Source organism: Littorina saxatilis, linkage group LG5 (assembly GCF_037325665.1).
Source record: "Littorina saxatilis isolate snail1 linkage group LG5, US_GU_Lsax_2.0, whole genome shotgun sequence".
Classification (NCBI taxonomy): domain Eukaryota; kingdom Metazoa; phylum Mollusca; class Gastropoda; order Littorinimorpha; family Littorinidae; genus Littorina; species Littorina saxatilis.
The window spans coordinates 60,278,222-60,301,343 of NC_090249.1; the positions used below are offsets into that span (position 1 = coordinate 60,278,222).

General features: G+C 44.4%; 1 protein-coding gene across 1 annotated transcript in view; it reads right to left on the reverse strand.

Moving 5' to 3' along the window:
• Positions 1-23,122, reverse strand: part of LOC138967609 (nipped-B-like protein A) — a gene marked incomplete at its 5' end in the record, with an annotated part of 73,830 nt that overhangs the window by 29,625 nt on the left and 21,083 nt on the right. Inside the window, 17 exon segments of the mRNA XM_070340213.1 lie at positions 103-276; positions 3,390-3,480; positions 4,266-4,511; positions 6,201-6,341; positions 6,998-7,134; positions 9,373-9,484; positions 10,188-10,241; positions 13,040-13,144; positions 14,167-14,448; positions 14,839-14,937; positions 15,933-16,035; positions 16,428-16,645; positions 17,060-17,146; positions 17,596-17,646; positions 18,181-18,324; positions 18,691-18,820; positions 19,207-19,313. Coding sequence (XP_070196314.1) covers positions 103-276; positions 3,390-3,480; positions 4,266-4,511; positions 6,201-6,341; positions 6,998-7,134; positions 9,373-9,484; positions 10,188-10,241; positions 13,040-13,144; positions 14,167-14,448; positions 14,839-14,937; positions 15,933-16,035; positions 16,428-16,645; positions 17,060-17,146; positions 17,596-17,646; positions 18,181-18,324; positions 18,691-18,820; positions 19,207-19,313 — 2,281 coding nt within the window.

A 23,122-nucleotide genomic window follows, 5' to 3' on the forward strand; every position in this document is an offset into this window, starting at 1 on the left:
AACCTGATGAGTTATTTTCCAACAACGTTTATTTACAAGCACCCCCTCAGCAAACAGCATTTTTCCAATTTCCTTTTGCAAAGAGCTATGAGCGGCACTCACAGTCGGCGTCGGACTTTGACATGGTGATTTCCTCCTCCACCAGGTAGAGCTGGAGGTTTTTGAGCACCTGGCAGCGCAGCTTGATGGGGGCGTTGTCGTTGGTGAGGAAGTCGTGGTACATGTCCCTCAGCAGCTTGCCCAGCATGTACTCGTAGTGTCGACACAGAAAGAACCCTGCAAGGCACAACACAATAATCATCATAGTGGTACATATCCTTCAGCAGCTTGCCCAGCATGTACTCGTAGTGTCAACACAGAAAGAACCCTGCAAGGCGCAACACAATAATCATCATAGTGGTACATGTCCCTCAGCAGCTTGCCCAGCATGTACTCGTAGTGTCGACACAGAAAGAACCCTGCACAGTGCAACACACGTCACTTCTGCACTCATTGGCTGCATAGGGCTCCCCACAGACACTCTACCAAGAGGGTCCACGGACCACACTCTACCAAGAGGGTCCACGGACCACACTCTACCAAGAGGGTCCACGGACCACACTCTACCAAGAGGGTCCACGGACCACACTCTACCAAGAGGGACCACGGACCACACTCTACCAAGAGGGTCCACGGACCACAGACACTCTACCAAGAGGGTCCACGGACCACACTCTACCAAGAGGGTCCACGGACCACACTCTACCAAGAGGGTCCACGGACCACACTCTACCAAGAGGGTCCACGGACCACACTCTACCAAGAGGGACCACGGACCACACTCTACCAAGAGGGTCCACGGACCACACTCTACCAAGAGGGTCCACGGACCACAGACACTCTACCAAGAGGGTCCACGGACCACAGACACTCTACCAAGCGGGTCCACGGACCACAGACACTCTACCAAGAGGGTCCACGGACCACAGACACTCTACCAAGCGGGTCCACGGACCACAGACACTCTACCAAGAGGGTCCACGGACCACACTCTACCAAGAGGGTCCACGGACCACACTCTACCAAGAGGAACCATGGACCACAGACACTCTACCAAGAGGGTCCACGGACCACAGACACTCTACCAAGAGGGTCCACGGACCACAGACACTCTACCAAGAGGGTCCACGGACCACACTCTACCAAGAGGGTCCACGGACCACAGACACTCTACCAAGAGGGTCCACGGACCACAGACACTCCAAGAGGGTCCACGGACCACACTCTACCAAGAGGGTCCACGGACCACAGACACTCTACCAAGAGGGTCCACGGACCACACTCTACCAAGAGGGTCCACACACCACACTCTACCAAGAGGGTCCACGGACCACACTCTACCAAGAGGGTCCACGCACCACACTCTACCAAGAGGGTCCACGGACACGGACCACACTCTACCAAGAGGGTCCACGGACCAATCTACCAAGAGGGTCCACTGACGACAGACACTCTACCAAGAGGGTCCACGGACCAATCTACCAAGAGGGTCCACTGACGACAGACACTCTACCAAGAGGGACCATGGACCACAGACACTCTACCAAGAGGGAAGAGGGTCCACGGACCACAGACACTCTACCTTCTTCTTCTTCTGCGTTCGTGGGCTGAAACTCCCACGTACACTCGTGTTTTTTGCACGAGTGGAATTTTACGTGTATGACCGTTTTTTACCCCGCCATTTAGGCAGCCATACGCCGTTTTCGGAGGAAGCAAGAGGGTCCACGGACCACACTCTACCAAGAGGGTCCACGGACCACACTCTACCAAGAGGGTCCACGGACCACAGACACTCTACCAAGAGGGACCACGGTCCACAGACACTCTACCAAGAGGGACCACGGACCACAGACACTCTACCAAGAGGGTCCACGGACCACAGACACTCTACCAAGAGGGACCACGGACCACAGACACTCTACCAAGAGGGACCACGGACCACAGACACTCTACCAAGAGGGTCCACGGACCACAGACACTCTACCAAGAGGGTCCACGGACCCCCAAATATCAAGTTTTGAAGTATCTTCAGTGGAACTTTAGAGGGTCCCAAGGCCAGGAGAACGTTTGGAAGTAATATGAGACCTTCATAAAAGTATCACATGTCAAATCAATTAGCTTTACACTGCAAGTTCACGTACAGATCTGGCATACAATTTTCTCGTCTTCAAAATCTAGCCAATTAATATTCTTGTAAGGAAAACTTGAATATAATTACACGAGACCCGCTCTTTTCACGTTTAGTGTGTCGTGGGACCCGCTTGAAGAATTTCTAGTACGTATTGTTTGGCTCCTAGTGCAAGTAGGACGCATGGTATAGAGAGCCCTGGCTACAACTCCTACGTCATCTGATCTGTGTGTGCGATTGCAGCTGTTTGTAACTTGTTGTTAAAACAAAGTTGGAAAGTTCTTGTTCACTGCAGTACAAACAATCATACATAATAAACTGGCCTCCTATTGATTATTCACTGAAATCTGCATAAAACCATGGCAACCATGAGTTCATGTGGTGTATGTAAACTCCGGTTGAAACATTTTAACGGAATATTCCCCTCCCCCCTCTCTCCCCGCATGACCGGTCTTGCTAGTCTAGTGTGATGTGCTACATGACAAGGACAACCAAGCAAACTGTAGACTTACCAAGGGCTGTCAAAGCCTTGTGCTGGACATCTCCCCCCTCTCTCCCCTTCTTTTATAATTATTAATTAATGACCTATATGTGCTGATGACCAATTTAATTTCCTTTGTTGGATCAATAAAATGTTATGAGTTTATGAGTTTAGTCTAGTGTGATGTGCTACACGACAGGGACAACCAGTCTAGTGTGATGTGCTACATGACAAGGACAACCAAGCAAAGTGTAGACCTACCAAGGGCTGTCAAGGACAACCAAGCAAAGTGTGGACTTACCAAGGGCTGTCAAGGACAACCAAGCAAAGTGTGGACTTACCAAGGGCTGTCAAGGACAACCAAGCAAAGTGTGGACTTACCAAGGGCTGTCAAGGACAACCAAGCAAAGTGTAGACTTACCAAGGGCTGTCAAGGACAACCAAGCAAAGTGTGGACTTATCAAGGGCTGTCAAGGACAACCAAGCAAAGTGTAGACCTACCAAGGGCTGTCAAGGACAACCAAGCAAAGTGTGGACTTATCAAGGGCTGTCAAGGACAACCAAGCAAAGTGTGGACTTACCAAGGGCTGTCAAGGACAACCAAGCAAAGTGTGGACTTACCAAGGGCTGTCAAGGACAACCAAGCAAAGTGTGGACTTACCAAGGGCTGTCAAGGACAACCAAGCAAAGTGTGGACTTACCAAGGGCTGTCAAGGACAACCAAGCAAAGTGTGGACTTACCAAGGGCTGTCAAAGCCTTGTGCTGGACATCTTCCTCCTCGTGGTGAATGAAGTAGTACAGAACATCAAACACCTTCTGCCGCACACAAACCTGCACATATATTTCAACAATTTAATGCGGCCCCAAAAAGTGTCCACATGTTTACCTTTACTGCTCATCCTAAATATGTCAACTTTCATAAAAGTATCAAGTCTCATTCTTAATTGTCAACTTTCACCACATTATCAAGTCGCTTGTGAGAAAATAACAAGCCTCCACATAATCGAATGTTCACGAGAAATATCCCCTTCCCACACAAAAACAACTTGAAACAAGATTGCATAACACCATTATCATAACCAGCAAGGAGAACAACAAACAACTTGAAACAAGATTGCATAACACCATTATCATAACCAGCAAGGAAAACAACAAACAACTTGAAACAAGATTGCATAACACCATTATCATAACCAGCAAGGAGAACAACAAACAACTTGAAACAAGATTGCATAACACCATTATCATAACCAGCAAGGAGAACAACAAACAACTTGAAACAAGATTGCATAACACCATTATCATAACCAGCAAGGAGAACAACAAACAACTTGAAACAAGATTGCATAACACCATTATCATAACCAGCAAGGAGAACAACAAACAACTTGAAACAAGATTGCATAACACCATTATCATAACCAGCAAGGAGAACAAACTTGAAACAAGATTGCATAACACCATTATCATAACCAGCAAGGAGAACAAACTTGAAACAAGATTGCATAACACCATTATCATAACCAGCAAGGAGAACAACAAACAACTTGAAACAAGATTGCATAACACCATTATCATAACCAGCAAGAAGAACAACAAAGTAAAAAGAGCCTCACCTTCGCTTCCCCCATTTCTTTCGAGTCGAAGTCAAAGTGCCTGCAGAGCTGGCCGACAGTGAAGAGCGATCGGAGCAGCGTGGGCTTGCGTCCCTTGAGAGCGGGGTTGGTGCAGTCCTCCTTGTGGTCCAGCATCAGCTTGGTCAGCACCCCGAAGAACTTGCCGAAGCAATCCTTGACCAGCGTGTAGTTGTGGCTGACCCTGTTGACCACTGACCCCAGGCAGCTCACACAGCTCTGCACCACCTGCACACACACACACACTTTTCATTCACCAAGCTCAACACCATTTTCATTTAATTTTTTTTATTTACTTTAATATAACATTGCTGACACAGCTTTGCACCACCTAAACACACACCGTGTATTTACTTTACTGCATTATCCTATTGCTGAAAAACAAAAGAAATGGGTACTCACCAACACACAGACAAGACAAAAGAAATGGGTACTCACCAACACACAGACAGCACAGACAAGACAAAGTCAAATGATCACCTTTGGAGGCTTGGTACTCACCAACACAGACAGCACAGACAAGACAAAGTCAAATGATCACCTATGGAGGCTTGGTACTCACCAACACACAGACAGCACAGACAAGACAAAGTCAAATGATCACCTTTGGAGGATGGAGGGAAACATGACTTGGTTACAAGATGGAGGGAAACATGACTTGGTTACAAGATGGAGGGAAACATGACTTGGTTACAAGATGGAGGGAAACATGACTTGGTTACAAGATGGAGGGAAACATGACCTGGTTACAAGATGGAGGGAAACATGACCTGGTTACAAGATGGAGGGAAACATGACTTGGTTACAAGATGGAGGGAAACATGACTTGGTTACAAGATGGAGGGAAACATGACTTGGTTACAAGATGGAGGGAAACATGACTTGGTTACAAGATGGAGGGAAACATGACTTGGTTACAAGATGGAGGGAAACATGACTTGGTTACAAGATGGAGGGAAACATGACTTGGTTACAAGATGGAGGGAAACATGACCTGGTTACAAAATGGAGGGAAACATGACCTGGTTACAAGATGGAGGGAAACATGACCTGGTTTCAAGATGGAGGGAAACATGACTTGGTTACAAGATGGAGGGAAACATGACTTGGTTACAAGATGGAGGGAAACATGACTTGGTTACAAGATGGAGGGAAACATGACCTGGTTACAAGATGGAGGGAAACATGACTTGGTTACAAGATGGAGGGAAACATGACTTGGTTACAAGATGGAGGGAAACATGACCTGGTTACAAAATGGAGGGAAACATGACCTGGTTACAAGATGGAGGGAAACGAGACCTGGTTACAAGATGGAGGGAAACATGACTTGGTTACAAGATGGAGGGAAACATGACTTGGTTACAAGATGGAGGGAAACATGACTTGGTTACAAGATGGAGGGAAACATGACTTGGAGAGGTAAGTGCAAGTAACGTAACACCCACCATCATGCCGTGCTCGAGGATGAGTTTGATCAGTGGGACTATAAACCTCACAGTGGGCTTAATGGGGTAATTTCCACAAATAAGGCTGTAGGGCTAAGCACAAGAAGCGTGCTACCCACCATCATGCCGTGCTCGAGGATGAGTTTGATCATTGGGACTATGAACCTCACAGTGGGAGGTAATTTCCACAAATAAGGCTGTAGGGCTAAGCACAAGAAGCGTGCTACCCACCATCATGCCGTGCTTGAGGATGAGTTTGATCAGTGGGACTATGAACCTCACAGTGGGCTTAATGACGTAATTTCCACAAATAAGGCTGTAGGGCTAAGCACAAGAAGCGTGCTACCCACCATCATGCCGTGCTTGAGGATGAGTTTGATCAGTGGGACTATGAACCTCACAGTGGGCTTAATGAGGTAATTTCCACAAATAAGGCTGTAGGGCTAAGCACAAGAAGCGTGCTACCCACCATCATGCCGTGCTTGAGGATGAGTTTGATCATGTCCTCCTCCAGCGCCATGAGGAAGTTCTCACTGGGGTGGTCCATCAGCGGCACCACCAGCTCCAGGATGCGCGCCACGTAGTGCAGCACCAGGTAGTCGCTCTGGGACTGAAACACACAATAAGGATAAGATAAACATTTTTATTACAAAATCCTGTGAGGTAACCCACAGGTGTTCGGACACTGAGGACAGTCTGTGCAGAGTTGACTCTGGGAGGTAGTCGCTCTGTGACTGAACTGCACAGCAACTAGCCCCACACACAATCATTTGCACACAGTAAAAAAAAACAAGAAAGGCAAGTTGTTGAATGTTTGTTATTGACAAAACAATACGTTAGTGACAAATATATCAACCCAACGGTCTTTTAAACGTACAGACAAACTTACTTTTCTTGTTTTTTTATTCTGAATTTTGGAACGTTCGCAGTCTCTTTGTTTTTGGATTTACACACAGTTCACATGACTAGGTCTCTATTGTTAACATTTCTTGCAGCTGAATTTACAGCTGTCTATGTCCTTCAGCCCTGAGCTTTTCCACTATAGCACTTCTTACTGCAGTCTGGCATCAGGTACAACTCTAAAATGACATTCAGCAAAGTTAAACACTCTAAAAAAAAAAGACTGCACAGGTTGTAAGTGACATTTATGACCTGATATATGATCATAATGAGTCCATTAACAACAATTTCTGATAAATACAACTGAAATCAAAATGAGATTTTTTTGTATCCTTCCGTTAACATTGAAAGCATTGCCTAACTTACACTGCACTTGATGTCGAGGTATGGCTGGAGAGTTGTTGCATGGCGCACCATGAGGTCTGGCTTGATCTTGCTGAACAGAAACAGTGTTGACAGGCACGCCACCAGTCTGGAACTCGTGTTCTTGGCCTCCGTCATTTCTGGTGGACAGAGGAACAACATGACAATTGACCCATTCGCAACCAGTGGTGCCTGAAAGCATGACCAGAGCCATACCACGCGGTGCCCTAAAGCATGACCAGAGCCATACCACGCGGTGCCCTAAAGCATGACCAGAGCCATACCACGTGGTGCCCTAAAGCATGACCAGAGCCATACCACCTGGTGCCCTAAAGCATGACCAGAGCCATACCACCTGGTGCCCTAAAGCATGACCAGAGCCATACCACGCCGTGCCCTAAAGCATGACCAGAGCCATACCACGTGGTGCCCTAAAGCATGACCAGAGCCATACCACCTGGTGCCCTAAAGCATGACCAGAGCCATACCACCTGGTGCCCTAAAGCATGACCAGAGCCATACCACGCCGTGCCCTAAAGCATGACCAGAGCCATACCACACGGTGCCCTAAAGCATGACCAGAGCCATACCACGCGGTGCCCTAAAGCATGACCAGAGCCATACCACCTGGTGCCCTAAAGCATGACCAGAGCCATACCACGTGGTGCCCTAAAGCATGACCAGAGCCATACCACGCCGTGCCCTAAAGCATGACCAGAGCCATACCACGTGGTGCCCTAAAGCATGACCAGGGCCATACCACGCCGTGCCCTAAAGCATGACCAGAGCCATACCACGCGGTGCCCTAAAGCATGACCAGGGCCATACCACGTGGTGCCCTAAAGCATGACCAGAGCCATACCACGCCGTGCCCTAAAGCATGACCAGAGCCATACCACGCGGTGCCCTAAAGCATGACCAGAGCCATACCACGCCGTGCCCTAAAGCATGACCAGAGCCATACCACGTGGTGCCCTAAAGCATGACCAGAGCCATACCACGCCGTGCCCTAAAGCATGATCAGAGCCATACCACGCCGTGCCCTAAAGCATGACCAGAGCCATACCACGCCGTGCCCTAAAGCATGACCAGAGCCATACCACGCCGTGCCCTAAAGCATGACCAGAGCCATACCACGCGGTGCCCTAAAGTATGACCAGAGCCATACCACGCGGTGCCCTAAAGTATGACCAGAGCCATACCACGCGGTGTCCTAAAGCATGACCAGAGCCATACCACGCGGTGTCCTAAAGCATGACCAGAGCCATACCACCTGGTGCCCTAAAGCATGACCAGAGCCATACCACGCGGTGCCCTAAAGCATGACCAGAGCCATACCACGCCGTGCCCTAAAGCATGACCAGAGTCATACCACGTGGTGCCTTAAAGCATGACCAGAGCCATACCATGCGGTGCCCTAAAGCATGACCAGAGCCATTCCACGTGGTGCCCTAAAGCATGACCAGAGCCATACCACGTGGTGCCCTAAAGTATGACCAGAGCCATACCACGCGGTGTCCTAAAGCATGACCAGAGCCATACCACCTGGTGCCTGAAAGCATCAACCTGGGCTGGCAACCTGATGCCTGAAAGCATGACCAGAGCCATACCACCTGGTGCCTGAAAGCATCAACCTGGGCTGGCAACCTGATGCCTGAAAGCATAACCAGAGCCAACCACCTGGTGCCTGAAAGCATCAACCTGGGCTGGCAACCTGATGCCTGAAAGCATCAACCTGGGCTGGCAACCTGATGCCTGAAAGCATCAACCTGGGCTGGCAACCTGATGCCTGAAAGCATCATTGGTTGTTGCGCTCTTTAAAATCACAACTGTGCAGTCTAGAATCACAAAAATCTTCCATCACATTACACTTACAAGTTACATACAATGTCCAACTTTTACCTCTCGGCAAAGCCCAAACCGTGATTGAAGGTGAATGTTGAAGTTCCTTTGAAGGAAGTCTTCTTAGACGGAAAAGGTCTAAATACACGTCTAGCTCCCCGTAGCAAGAAATTGAAACTGGGGATTATGGGCATTGGCACATGCGCAGAGAGGTACTACCGACAAGGGGAGACTACTCCCCTAAATGGTATACTGACGGAAATCTAGAGTTAGCGACCTTGTTTACTGTCCAGTACTTGTAACATAGGACGCTTCTCAGTCTAGCACTCGTAAGTAAGGTAACTCCTATTAGTTAAATTGAGGTGATGTATTCAAAAGAAATACAGAAGTGCAAAAAGCTCCAACTCTAAAGTTTTCCCACACTTCACATGAACAACTTATGTTCACTATATTCAAACTTGATGCCAAGAACAAATGCAAATCTAGAACCTTGGTCAGTCATCGTGCCTACTTTGATTTGAGTTAGTGCCACTTACCAACACTTTTCTCTTCTATTCTGAGAACGTTTTCCACGAGGCAGTCGACAATCTGTGTGCAGGCAAGAATGGCTGACTTGTTGTAATTTCCATCTTCATCTTTCTTCAGCAGCTGTAAACAAAATCATAATCTTTGTTCAGCAGCTGTAAACAAAATCATAATCTTTGTTCAGCAGCTGTAAACAAAATCATAATCTTTGTTCAGCAGCTGTAAACAAAATCATAATCTTTGTTCAGCAGCTGTAAACAAAATCATAATCTTTGTTCAGCAGCTGTAAACAAAATCATAATCTTTGTTCAGCAGCTGTAAACAAAATCATAATCTTTGTTCAGCAGCTGTAAACAAAATCATAATCTTTGTTCAGCAGCTGTAAACAAAATCATAATCTTTGTTCAGCAGCTGTAAACAAAATCATAATCTTTGTTCAGCAGCTGTAAACAAAATCATAATCTTTGTTCAGCAGCTGTAAACAAAATCATAATCTTTCTTCAGCAGCTGTAAACAAAATCATCAACCATTCGTGTGCAAAGAAATCCTGTTTTGAAAGACAACCCTTGATCAACCACTTTTTTCTCTTTTCTTTTTGCCGCAGGCTACCAGTAAAGAAAACTGTGCACACAGACACACACACACACTCACTCTCTCTCTATGTCAGCTTTATAACTTTTCAGTCAAGTTATTATTGATAGACACTTCTAATGCTTTTTCTCTGTCAGTTTTATCCCCAGACTAAAGACTTTGGCATAAAACTTTGCACAGGAACTACAGGAAAGGAGACAAATATGTGTGCGACAAGTCTGAGTTGAGTACTCACATTTTCCAACATCTGCTCGAAGAACTCATACCCTGTGTCTTTGCAGGCTGCCACCTGGAAAAAGTATGCACATGTACATCAACACTGACACAGGTATTTATGGAAGGCGAAAAGGGTCAAATGATCGAGCAAAAGGATCGAGTAAAAGGATGCATACTTTTTGCGTTTGACCCTTTCCGCCCTAACTGAGCTGTTAACCCGTGGTTTGTAAAAATGTAAAACAATATTGTACAAATTACGTCAAACCTAAATCCGCGATTTGTAAAAAAAAAAAAAAAAAAAATTCTCTATTCAGCCTATTGTCCCATCGCTGGGAAATTCAGATGGCTTCTTCCCAGTGGAAAGCTAGCAGCAACAGAGTCGCGCTACCCCAAAGTCAAGGGATCCATTAGATTTGGTTTTCTTTCTTTTTCCATTTCGTTATTTTCCTTCATCGCTGGCGAATTCGGATCGCTTCCTCCCAGTGAAAAGTTAGCAGCAACAGAGTCGCGCTTGTGGTCCAAGTTGTGGAAATTTCCAAGTTGTGGAATGTGTCCAAGTTGTGGTATGTGTCCAAGTTGTGGTATGTGTCCAATATGTGCAATGTTGTGGTATATGTCCAAGATGTGGAATGTGTTCAAGATGTGGTATGTGTCCAAGTTGTGGTATGTGTCCAAATTGTGGTATGTGTCCAAGTTGTGGTATGTGTCCAAGATGTGGAATGTGTTCAATATGTGGTATGTGTCCAAGTTGTCGTATGTGTCCAAGATGTGGAATGTGTCCAAGTTGTGGTATGTGTCCAAGATGTGGTATGTGTCCAAGTTGTGGTATGTGTCCAAGATGTGGTAATGTGTCCAAGTTATGGTATGTGTCCAAGTTGTGGAATATGTTCAAGTTGTGGTATGTGTCCAAGATGTGGTATGTGTCCAAGATGTGGAATGTGTCCAAGTTGTGGTATGTGTCTAAGATGTGGTATGTGTCCAAGATGTGGTATGTGTCCAAGATGTGGAATGTGTCCAAGTTGTGGTATGCGTCTAAGATGTGGTCTGTGTCCAAGTTGTGGTATGTGTCCAAGTTGTGGAATATGTTCAAGATGTGGTATGTGTCCAAGTTGTGGTATGTGTCCAAGTTGTGGTATGTGTCCAAGATGTGGTATGTGTCCAAGTTGTGGTATATGTCCAAGTTATGGTAATGTGTCCAAGTTATTGTATGTGCGTATAGATGTGGTCTGTGTCCAAGTTGTGGTATCTGTCCAAGTTGTGGAATGTGATGGGACAATAATTTGAATAAAGAAATGGAGAAAAAAAATCTAATAGATTCACTGACTTTCGGGTAGCGCGACTCTGTTGTTTCTTGCTTTTCACTCGAAGGAAGCGACCCAAATTTCCCAGCGATGGAACAATAAAGAAAAGGAAGAAAAATCCCATAGATCTCGCGACTCTGTTGCTGCTAGCTTTCCACTGAGAGGAAGTGATCCGAATTTCCCAGCGACGGGACAATCTAGTAATGATATGGAGAAAGAAAAAAAATCAACGGAGTCGCGCTACCCCAAATGTCAAGGGATTTTGTTTTTGTGCCTTGACTTTTGGGATGACAAGAAGATATCGGGAACATTAACGTGATTAGTAAACAAGAAGGGCAAAGCCCATACGACTCACATGCTTTACACATTTTTCCTACCAAAATACATGTGACCTTGACCCAAGGTCAAGGTCATCCAAGGTCATGCAACACAAAGCTGTTAATTCAAGACATAGGAAGTACAATGGTGCTTATTGGCTCTTTCTACCATGAGATATGGTCACTTTTAGTGGTTCACTACCTTATTTTGGTCACATTTCATAAGGGTCAAAGTGACCTTGACCTTGATCATATGTGACCAAATGTGTCTCATGATGAAAGCATAACATGTGCCCCACATAATTTTTAAGTTTGAAACAGTTATCTTCCATAGTTCAGGGTCAAGGTCACTTCAAAATATGTATACAATCCAACTTTGAAGAGCTCCTGTGACCTTGACCTTGAAGCAAGGTAAACCAAACTGGTATCAAAAGATGGGGCTTACTTTGCCCTATATATCATATATAGGTGAGGTATTGAATCTCAAAAACTTCAGAGAAAATGGGAAAAATATGAAAAATAGCTGTTTTTTAGGCAACATTTATGGCCCCTGCGACCTTGACCTTGAAGCAAGGTCAAGATGCTATGTATGTTTTTTGGGGCCTTGTCATCATACACCATCTTGCCAAATTTGGTACTGATAGACTGAATAGTGTCCAAGAAATATCCAACGTTAAAGTTTTCCGGACGGACGTCCGGACGGACGGACGGACGGACGGACGGACGACTCGGGTGAGTACATAGACTCACTTTTGCTTCGCATGTGAGTCAAAAATGATTACAAATCACGGGGCGCGCAGACCCTTGATTTTAACTCCCAGGCTCAAAACTGTAAGGTTCAGCAGCTAAAGTTGCTTCTATGAATACGGCTTCTGACGTCATCGAAAATTTTACCCAGAATTCACCACTTCCGTACTCTCGCGGACGTTCGAGATACAATGGCCGCCAGATCGGAACACGAAAACGCTTCGCTTCAGCCACGAAATTTGTCGGATTATGGCCTAAACGATTCCGAAATAAACTAAACCCTGTGAGGGAAGGTGAGAAAACAATTTCCTACGGCATGCATATGTCTGGTTAACCTAAGTCACGCCAAAACGCAAATAAACGCGTTTTTGACACCAAAAATAGCCTGTTGGGGTCCTTTAAATTTTCAATGAGCGTAACTATGTATGGACTGCATACTTGAAACAGCGACAAGGCAAGAAAAAGATGCCTATATTCTTGCTAAATGATGACGAAGAAGTACGTACAACGTCTGTGATGTTCATGACTTTCTGGAGCAGCCTGGAAGAGTCTCGGTCCCTCGTGCTGACCGGAGAGAACCACATGGTTTGGAACACATCATTCACAAGTTTCTGAAAAACAACAACAGTTCATTTACAATATTTTGCAGTCCAATATGCACTTTCTCATAGCATTTAAAGAGATGATCTTCACTGATATCGCACACAGAATGATTTGAAGAAAGGTCTATTCTGAATAAGTGCTGCAGTTCATCAAGCAAGATAAGACATAATTTGTGTTACATCACCAGAGAGCAAACAGATACAAAAGCATCCACAATCAATCTCTTCTTGCCACAATCACATCCACAATCAATCTCTTCTTGCAACAATCACATCCACAATCAATCTCTTCTTGCCACAATCACATCCACAATCAATCTCTTCTGGCCACAATCACATCCACAATCAATCTGTTCTTGCCACAATCACATCCACAATCAATCTCTTATTGCCACAATCACATCCACAATCAATCTGTTCTTGCCACAATCACATCCACAATCAATCTGTTCTTGCCACAATCACATCCACAATCAATCTGTTCTTGTCACAATCACATCCACAATCAATCTCTTATTGCCACAATCACATCCACAATCAATCTGTTCTTGCCACAATCACATCCACAATCAATCTGTTCTTGCCACAATCACATCCACAATCAATTTCTTCTTGCCACAATCACATCCACAATCAATCTGTTCTTGCCACAATCACATCCACAATCAATCTCTTCTTGCCACAATCACATCCACAATCAATCTCTTCTTGCCACAATCACATCCACAATCAATCTCTTCTTGCAACAATCACATCCACAATCAATCTCTTCTTGCCACAATCACATCCACAATCAATCTCTTCTTGCCACAATCACATCCACAATCAATCTCTTCTTGCAACAATCACATCCACAATCAATCTGTTCTTGCCACAATCACATCCACAATCAATCTCTTCTTGCCACAATCACATCCACAATCAATCTCTTCTTGCCACAATCACATCCACAACCACTTTGCCTCAATCCCATCAGCTCTCTCCATCCATTTTCTGTCTGAATTTCTCTTGTAGCCAAGACACCGACTCACCTTGATGCCTTCCTCGTCATTGACCCTCCGAATCATTTTCACACACATTTCCGGAATCTTGCCAAAGTCTGGCTGATCGATACAAATGTCTTTGAAGATCTTGATGACCCTCTTGCGTACACTGATGCCCGTGTCGAGGATGCGCTCGTTGAGCATGTCGTAGTACTTGGGAATGAGCTCTGGACGGATGAGAATGAACTTGCCCACAAGTTCCACTGCTGCCTCTCTCACGGAAGTGGACTGGTCCAGGAACCGGCCGTGGACGCCGCGCTGCATGTCGTTCTGTCAATACAAGTATTAAGATATCAGTACACATTTTGAGTCTAGAATACACAAATGACGTCATATTAAAAGGCGAAGATTATGGCCTTATCTTGCGACATTCTTTTGCAAGAATGATAAGACTTTAGCCGCCAAGGGCATTTTCTTTTCAAATTATCTTTGGGTCTCCGTCTCTCAGTCTCACTGTCTCTGCCCGTCCCTGTCTGTCTGTTTCTCTCTCTCTCTACCTGTCTCCGTCTCTCTCTTCTTGTTTAATAAGGAAGGTTGGAGAGAATCACATGTATTTCAGTGCATTAGATTGACTGAATGGTTAATCACGCCTCACAGAAAATAGCAATCCCGAATCAGCAGGAAGAGCTTCCCACAATAAAAGTGATGCAAGGTACTCACTCGAGCCAGGATGCCGGGGTCCGACTCCACGACGGCTGTGAGGCACTTCATGGCTTTTGTCCGCACCGCTACCGCCGTCTCACTCAGCACCTTCAGAATCTGTCACAGAAACCAACATTCATGTTAAGGGATCATTTTTGAGGAAAAAAGCTCTCAGATTGCATTGAAAGTTATTTGACAAAATATTGGTAATATGCAGCAAGACTGCCTTCACTTTGCAAAAACAAGAATATTGAGAAAAACAAGCTGTAAAATTCAATGGAAAGTGCACTCATGTGTGAGAATGTTATTTTCCTTGACCCCTCGACTCGATGTTGTCAGTTGCAACTGACATAAACCAGCTGAGCACTAGTTTTAAACTTCTACACAGGAGAGAAGCAGCACCTGGATGCTCATCCACTCATTTTGATTTAATTTATTAGCATACTTGTGCTTTTTCGAGCAAATCGTGCCAATTCTGTTTACTTAACTCATTGTCTCCCAAGTACGGATATATCCGTACCCACTTATATGGCTCTATCTGACCAGGTACAGCTATATCCGCTCAGACTGTTAGCTTCAGTCATTTCCTGTAACGTCGATCTAACGCCTGCATTCCAGTGTGTTGATACACAGTTTCTACAATTCTGAGTGACCTGCTGCAGCACGTCTGGGCTAAAAAACCTGGTCAACATAGGTGGGGTAGAAAGGGTTAAGGTACAATGGATTCCCAACATTCTTTAAATTACTCAAATTCCCAAGAAACTCATCCAAAAGTCACCTCAATAGTATCCCTTCAAACAACTCATGAAATGAGAATGTTTTCACCGCCCTAAAGGGTATGTATTCACAATCCTCAGAAGCAGTGTATCACATGAGACTGCCAATGAAATGAGAATGTTTTCACCGCCCTACAGGGTATGTATTCACAATCCTCAGAAGCAGTGTATCACATGAGACTGCCAATGAAAAAGATGTGTATTCTTGAGAATAAGACTTAGCTTTTATATGTATTCTTTTTCATGACTGTGTGTGTTTATGTGTGTATATGTGAATATGTGTATGTGTGTGTGTGTGTGTATGTAAACACTTTGCATTCACCTAATCCCACTTACCTGTGTGAGGTATACATCAAAACTCTGAGCGAAGGGTCGCTTGGAAGACAGGTAGCGGGCTACTAGACACGCACTGTCGTAGTCCAGTTTGCTTGGAGATGGCCTGCAACATTACAAATATCAATGTCACAAGCTGTATCATTCAATTTACACAGGACAAAGCTCGAACATCACAACATAATTAAGCATTATACCCCTTGCATGTACACACACACACTCACACTCACACAGCCTTGATCATAAGCACTACTTGCATACAACAAGGTTACACAGCATGCCTTTGAATTAACAACAGGTGTGTATAGTCACGATCCTCAGAATGGGAGAGCGCTGATCAACCAAGAAACCACACAAATTGGGCACTGCAGGGGTGGGGGAAGAATTGGTATGTGATGTGACTGCCACCAGGCTAACTCTGGAGTCTGCTACTAGCAAGCCAATGAGACATACCTGTAAGTGGGGGGAAGGGGGGGGGGGGGAGAGTAACACGCGTACCTGTAAGTGGCCAGGGTGGTTTGTGCGGAGGCAATCTGTGAGAGAAGAAAGTGTTTGCGTTTCTCCACGTTCTGCATGACTTCTGTGGTGGTCTCGGCCTCTGTCTCGTTGAAGTCTTCATCGTCCGACCCTGACGCGTTCTGCTGCTGCTTGATCTTCTTCTCCGCTTCCACTGTGGTGTCACGGTACCACTGAGCCACGTAGAACTGACGAGCAAACTGCAACACGCATGGGAAACCTTGGGTGGTTGTTGGAGTGAATGTGAGTGAGTGAGAGAGAGAGAGTGAATGTGAGTGTGAGTGTTTGTGAGTGAGTGAGTGAGTTTGTGAGTGAGCGAGCGTGCGTGCCTTTTTTGTGTGTGTGTTTGTGCGTACGAGTACGTGCATGGTTGTGTGTGTGCTAAAATCATCGCAGGTGAACTTAAAACTTTTTTTTACCTGTCTAAGCTAAGACTGATGTCCCACTCTCTGTACTCAAAGCATACAGCACTTGCAGGCTATCTAATGACTGCATGGAAGCACACTTGACTGTCCTGATGTCAGTGAATCAGTTTCTTACACCTTCCCCAAACTAAAGGTACCTAGACAGATACCTGCAGTAATGAATAATATCAACACAGGCGTGAAACGTACCTGCAGTGCTGGCTCACTCTGCCCGTTGTAAGCCAGGTACTCCAAGATGGACTCCTGTAAGCTCTGCATCGTGTCTCCAGGATGTTTCTGTTGGCAATAACATCCATACATAAACTATAACATCCACACATAAATACAAACTACAACAAACAACATTTAAAAACGCCATTGGAGGAAAATACACGAGTCGTGATCAAGTTTGCAATAGACATTTTCCGGTTACATGGTCGACCAGTTAAAACCAGCAATTGCAGCAAATAAGTGAAATGATGTTTGGCTCACTGTAACAGAATATCACTCAAGTAGGGCGCAACTCTTCCACAACAATTGGAAATCCTGACAGAGTTATTTCCCAATATTGTCTACACCTCTACACATGAATTCGTAAGGCCACTGAAGCAGTCATGACCAATTGTTATTCAGTGTTTACGCAAGATCTAAGTTAAACACCACAGAGCCACTTGCTCATTTGTTGACCGTACAAGGGAAAAGTCAATTTGTTATAAACAGAACAGCAACAAATGATACACACTTACCGTCTTCTTTTTGCTGCGAGTTGAGGCCTCTTCTTCATCATCTTCATTCACCTGTAAATACAAAATTCACAAAGTAGACAACACCCTTACCTTTTCAAGCTCCACCACAGTAATTTCTCATGCTTGAGATCATAATGTTAATTTAATTTGACTCTCACACACAAAAACTCTAAAAACTTATATCTAGCAACCCAATGAATTTTTACCTTACCTTTAAAAAGTAATTTGGAGGGTATGTTCAAGCATTAGACAGTGTATGCGTTTTCAGGGATGGCCACATTTCAAAATTAAAACTCACCAACCAGGCTAAAGTTACTAGCCCGCCATAAATTTTGCTGGCTCGGTACATCCCATAATTTCTGCATCTGCAGTGTTTATATGGCTTTGAAACTCAATATTACAACCAAAAGTGTTGCATTGGACTAGAATGTTCACTGGCCCGCCAGGCGAGTTGCCAGGCGGTTTCTACTAGCCCGGCAGATTGTTTACTTGCCCCTGGCGATCGGGCAGATGATTTGGCCATCCCTGCGTTTTCAATCTTTCCTGTGTGTGAAGTGAACCAAGATAATGACCACATTGACTCACCCTGTGCACAATGTCGTCAATGACTTCTTGGTTGAGCTGACTGGAGACAGCGTCTTTCCTGAGACGAGCAGCCACGATACCCAGGTACTCTAGTGACGCCACTCGTAGAGACGTGTCTGTTGACTTGCTGCTGAATTGTTGCACCTGGAGAGAGTACATGGACAGTCAGAATTACACCCAAAGACCTCCATAATGTCAATAATGCTGTATTTTTACACCTGGAGAGAGTACATGGACAGTCACAATTCCACTCACACAGCTTCTTAAAAATGGCTACAAGTGGGGTGTAAAACTTGAACCTGGACTCACCAATAATGTTGGATGATCAAATCTTCAGTTTTTCATTTTCTTCTAGCGCACTGTCTGCGCGAATACTGATCATGAAATTTGCTTACACTGTGTGTGAATAAATGAATTCCAAAATTACCCCGTCTATTGAAATTACGCATAGTTCTTGTGGGTTTTTTATGCAAAGCTTTCAGGCCCAATCTGACACCTAATAGAACATACCAGAATTCTGCCCAGCAAGCTGAGCAGGAGTTCAGACGACGGCCACTCTGGTTTGTTGACGGTGGACAGCAGGTCCTGGACAAAGTTCTCAAACAGCGGCCTGTAGTCCTCCTCCCCTTTGGTTGTGCATCTGGATGGGGGCAAAAATAACATTTTTAGTTCAGTTAACAAATGGACCACGTTTGTTCATACAAATATGTCAACTTGTGCATTTAGACAATGCTGCTATCTTGATTTCTTCCTTCAAAAGATATTGCACTTATGTTTCAAATAATTAAACAAAAGAATAGGTAAATAAATTTAAAAAAAATAAAATAAAATAAACAGATCAAATTTGTTTGTTCATATTGAATCCTGTATTCACAGAAATATATTGATATCCATCTTTATTTCCTCCTCCAAAAGATATAGCACCTTTAAGGTAAATCTTTCTCATGGTATAAACTAACAGTGGTCATTTTTCGCGCATTCTTTTTATTGGCAGAATCCCTTTTGTACGCGACAATAGGTACCCACTTTTTGAGGAAGACTGTGAGAAAGTTGTAGGCAGTTCTCATGGCGGTCTCATAGGATGTGACGATTACAACATCGTTGTTCCCTCCTCCCTTGTCGCTTGCAATAGACTGGGGACAAATATACACAATTATTTAGTTAACAGTAGTGACAAAATAAACATTCAAAGCACAACAGCCCCCCTCTCACACAAGAACTGCTCTGACAGAAGAAAATGACATTTTTTATGGTCAAGCCAGGTCTGTTCATCACCTGGATTCATGTAGACTTTTTGAAACTCTAGCTTCAATTCCATTTTTTTTGTTCACAGGTGACCAGTTGTCCAAACGCTGCTTATTTCTAAGACTCACTGGTCACTTAAGCGAGAGAAAACAAATAACAAAAACAAATAAAATTCCGGCACAGCAACATTCACACCTGGTTATTTGATATATCTTCTTGTCCTTGGTGAATTCCCTCAAGGAATTTCTTTCTTTATTTGGTGTTTAACGTCGTTTTCAACCGTTCAAGGTTATATCGCGACGGGGAAAGGGAGGAGATGGGATAGAGCCACTTGTTAATTGTTTCTTGTTCACAAAAGCACTAATCAAACAAGAAGGGCAAAGCCCATACGACTCACATGCTTGACCTTGACCTTTACATGACCTTGACCTTCAGCTAAACCTAGCAATGACATCATACACTAAGAACTGCTTTACACATTTTACCTACCAAAATACATGTGACCTTGACCCAAGGTCATCCAAGGTCATGCAACACAAAGCTGTTAATTCAAGACATAGGAAGTACAATGGTGCTTATTGGCTCTTTCTACCATGAGATATGGTCACTTTTAGTGGTTCACTACCTTATTTTGGTCACATTTCATAAGGGTCAAAGTGACCTTGACCTTGATCATATGTGACCAAATGTGTCTCATGATGAAAGCATAACATGTGCCCCACATAATTTTTAAGTTTGAAACAGTTATCTTCCATAGTTCAGGGTCAAGGTCACTTCAAAATATGTATACAATCCAACTTTGAAGAGCTCCTGTGACCTTGACCTTGAAGCAAGGTAAACCAAACTGGTATCAAAAGATGGGGCTTACTTTCCCCTATATATCATATATAGGTGAGGTATTAAATCTCAAAAACTTCAGAGAAAATGGGAAAAATGTGAAAAATAGCTGTTTTTTAGACAACATTTATGGCCCCTGCGACCTTGACCTTGAAGCAAGGTCAAGATGCTATGTATGTTTTTTGGGGCCTTGTCATCATACACCATCTTGCCAAATTTGGTACTGATAGACTGAATAGTGTCCAAGAAATATCCAACGTTAAAGTTTTTCGGACGGACGGCCGGACGGACGGGGGGGACGGACGGACAGACGACTCGGGTGAGTACATAGACTCACTTTTGCTTCGCATGTGAGTCAAACATTGCTCCACGGGCTTGCAACGTAGTACAATATATGACATTACTGGGAGAATGCAAGTTTCCAGTACAAAGGACTTAACATTTCTTACATACTGCTTGACTAAAATCTTTACAACCATTGACTATATGCTATACAAGAAACACTTAAGGGTAAAAGAAGAAACAGAATCCGTTAGTCACCTCTTACGACATGCTGGGGAGCATCTGGTAAATTCTTCCCCCTAACCCGCAGGGGATTCCCTCAAGGAAGTTTGCACTGCTTTACCTAGGGATAGCGTGCAGCAACAGAGTAACGGTACCCAATCTTTTTCTCTCCTGCATACTTGTAATCGTGTTTTCAAAGCATTGAGACTTTTGCTGTGCATTTTGGATCTTAATCGTGTGCACAAAAAGAGTGTACAGACACTGAGGCGAGTCTTCACAAAGTTGACTCCGAGAAATAAAGCCCACGCCAACATGGGGTCGAACTTTCGCCAATAGCGACAACTAGTTTAAGGCTAAGGGAGCCACTAAAATCTAAATTTTCATTTACTTATATCATAAGCTACTGTTATATACTGATGAAGTGGTAAGGCATATACGATTTCAAAACGGATAACGTTTTCAGTACCGTCACTGTCCGTTACCATGGAAACGACAATCTGCAACTGCCATAATGGGTTGCTAGGAACACGTTTTTTAGCTTCCCCTTCAATCATAGGAATGTCATGTTTTGCATGTAGGATGTAGGAGTCCATAGTTGTGGAATGACAACAGGGATTTTTTCTAGGATGAATAGTTCCAACAAAATATTTTTTTTAGATGAATTATCATGTTTTGCAGCACAATTTTAATAAATATGACCCGCCTGAACAGTTATTTATTAATTTAACCCTTTCATGACGGGCCACGAGTTTACTCGGGTCCCACACACTGCTCTACTGGACGGGCCACGAGTATACTCGGGTCCGACGGAGTGTTCCAGTTCCTTTCCCATTCCGATTTTTCACAGTGGCCAAAGGGAAATAACTGCGCTAAACTTCCTGCTGAAGCCTCGTGTGATGTTGTCAGCACATGTTGGTGGATTTGCGATCGTTTTTGGTATACTTTTGAAGGAAATATGGCAGAAAAGCCGGCACGTCAACTTCGTCGTACAGTCACTACACATGAAGCGATTCAGGAACTGTTTCTAAACAGTGATGGCGATGGAGATTCGGACTTTGTTGTTGATGAAGCAGACCGAAGTGAGTCGAGTGACGATGAAGATTTCTTTGTTCCACAACCAAGTACATCTACTGAGCGATTTTCTGGTCGTACACACGGTACAACGTACACCACCCCAACCCCAGAGCAGAGGTGTGGGCGTGGTCCAAGGTGAGAGAGTGTCCCTGCATTTAAAGAGCATTACTATTACAATATACACTTACAATGTTGTGTGTGGTGGGGGTTTGTGTGTGTGTGTGTGTGGTGTTTTGTGTATGTGTGTGTGTGTGTGTGTGTGTGTATTTTTTGGCAATTTTTTAAAACGTGGTACCCATTTTTGACAAAATATCAGGAAATTAATTCAGTCCAGGGAGAGTAACTCTATCAGAAACATACAGTCATGAAAGGGTTAAAGGAAATTCCTGTTGTCATTCCACAGGTTGTCCTCTGATAAGCATGTCCCTTAAGTTTCATTGCATTCTGAACAGATGGATTGAAGAAAAATAGTTTCCTAGAAAGCAGGTCATGCAAAAACACTGAACAGAGAAACAAGGCCGAGAACATTTCAAAGCTCTTTCATTCACCTCAAATCAATATTACCATAGTTCAAGTACTTTTCACAGACACCTGGTAACTACAGGCTTACCTAAAACTGCCCAGCAGCATATGCTGCACCCCCTTCTAGTCTGATGAGCTCCTCCTGTCTTTTGAGTTTAGCTGCACGCACAGTGTCGCGTCTCTTGTTTAGCTGATCTTTCTTGAACCTGAGGCTGCCAAGAACCCTCTTACACTCCTCTTACACTCCCTAGCCTTGTTTAGTCTTCATGTTACAGCCTGTTGTAAAGCCGTAGAACTGTGCAGTGTTGAGAGCAGCCGCTGGTCCAAAATTGAATTCCCTAGCCCCTGTGACAACTGCAAACCGTACGCGATTTTTGCATGCAAATTTGTCCTTGGGGCAGCGAACCCAAACGCTGCTGTGGAGACACTCATTAGAGTTTTGGGTTTTTCCTGACACACATCTCTGAAGCAGTTGATCTTCCGTCAGTCTCTGGTAAACTGGTTCTAGATGAGGATTCAGCTTCTTGAAGTTAAGAGGTGTATGGACGAGTTTTGCGTGTGGTCCTGGGGGCTTGTTCTGAGCAAGGGCGGCCTGGTAGATGCACCATGACGCGGAACCATGGGGGCACAAGTCATGCTGTGGCTTGTCATCTGTTGAGTAGCCGTGACGCACAGATGCCATCACTGCCCGTTTCATGTCTGCAACTGTCTTACCTCCACTAATTGCCCGATTGTAATATATCGTCAACTTCCTGATTGT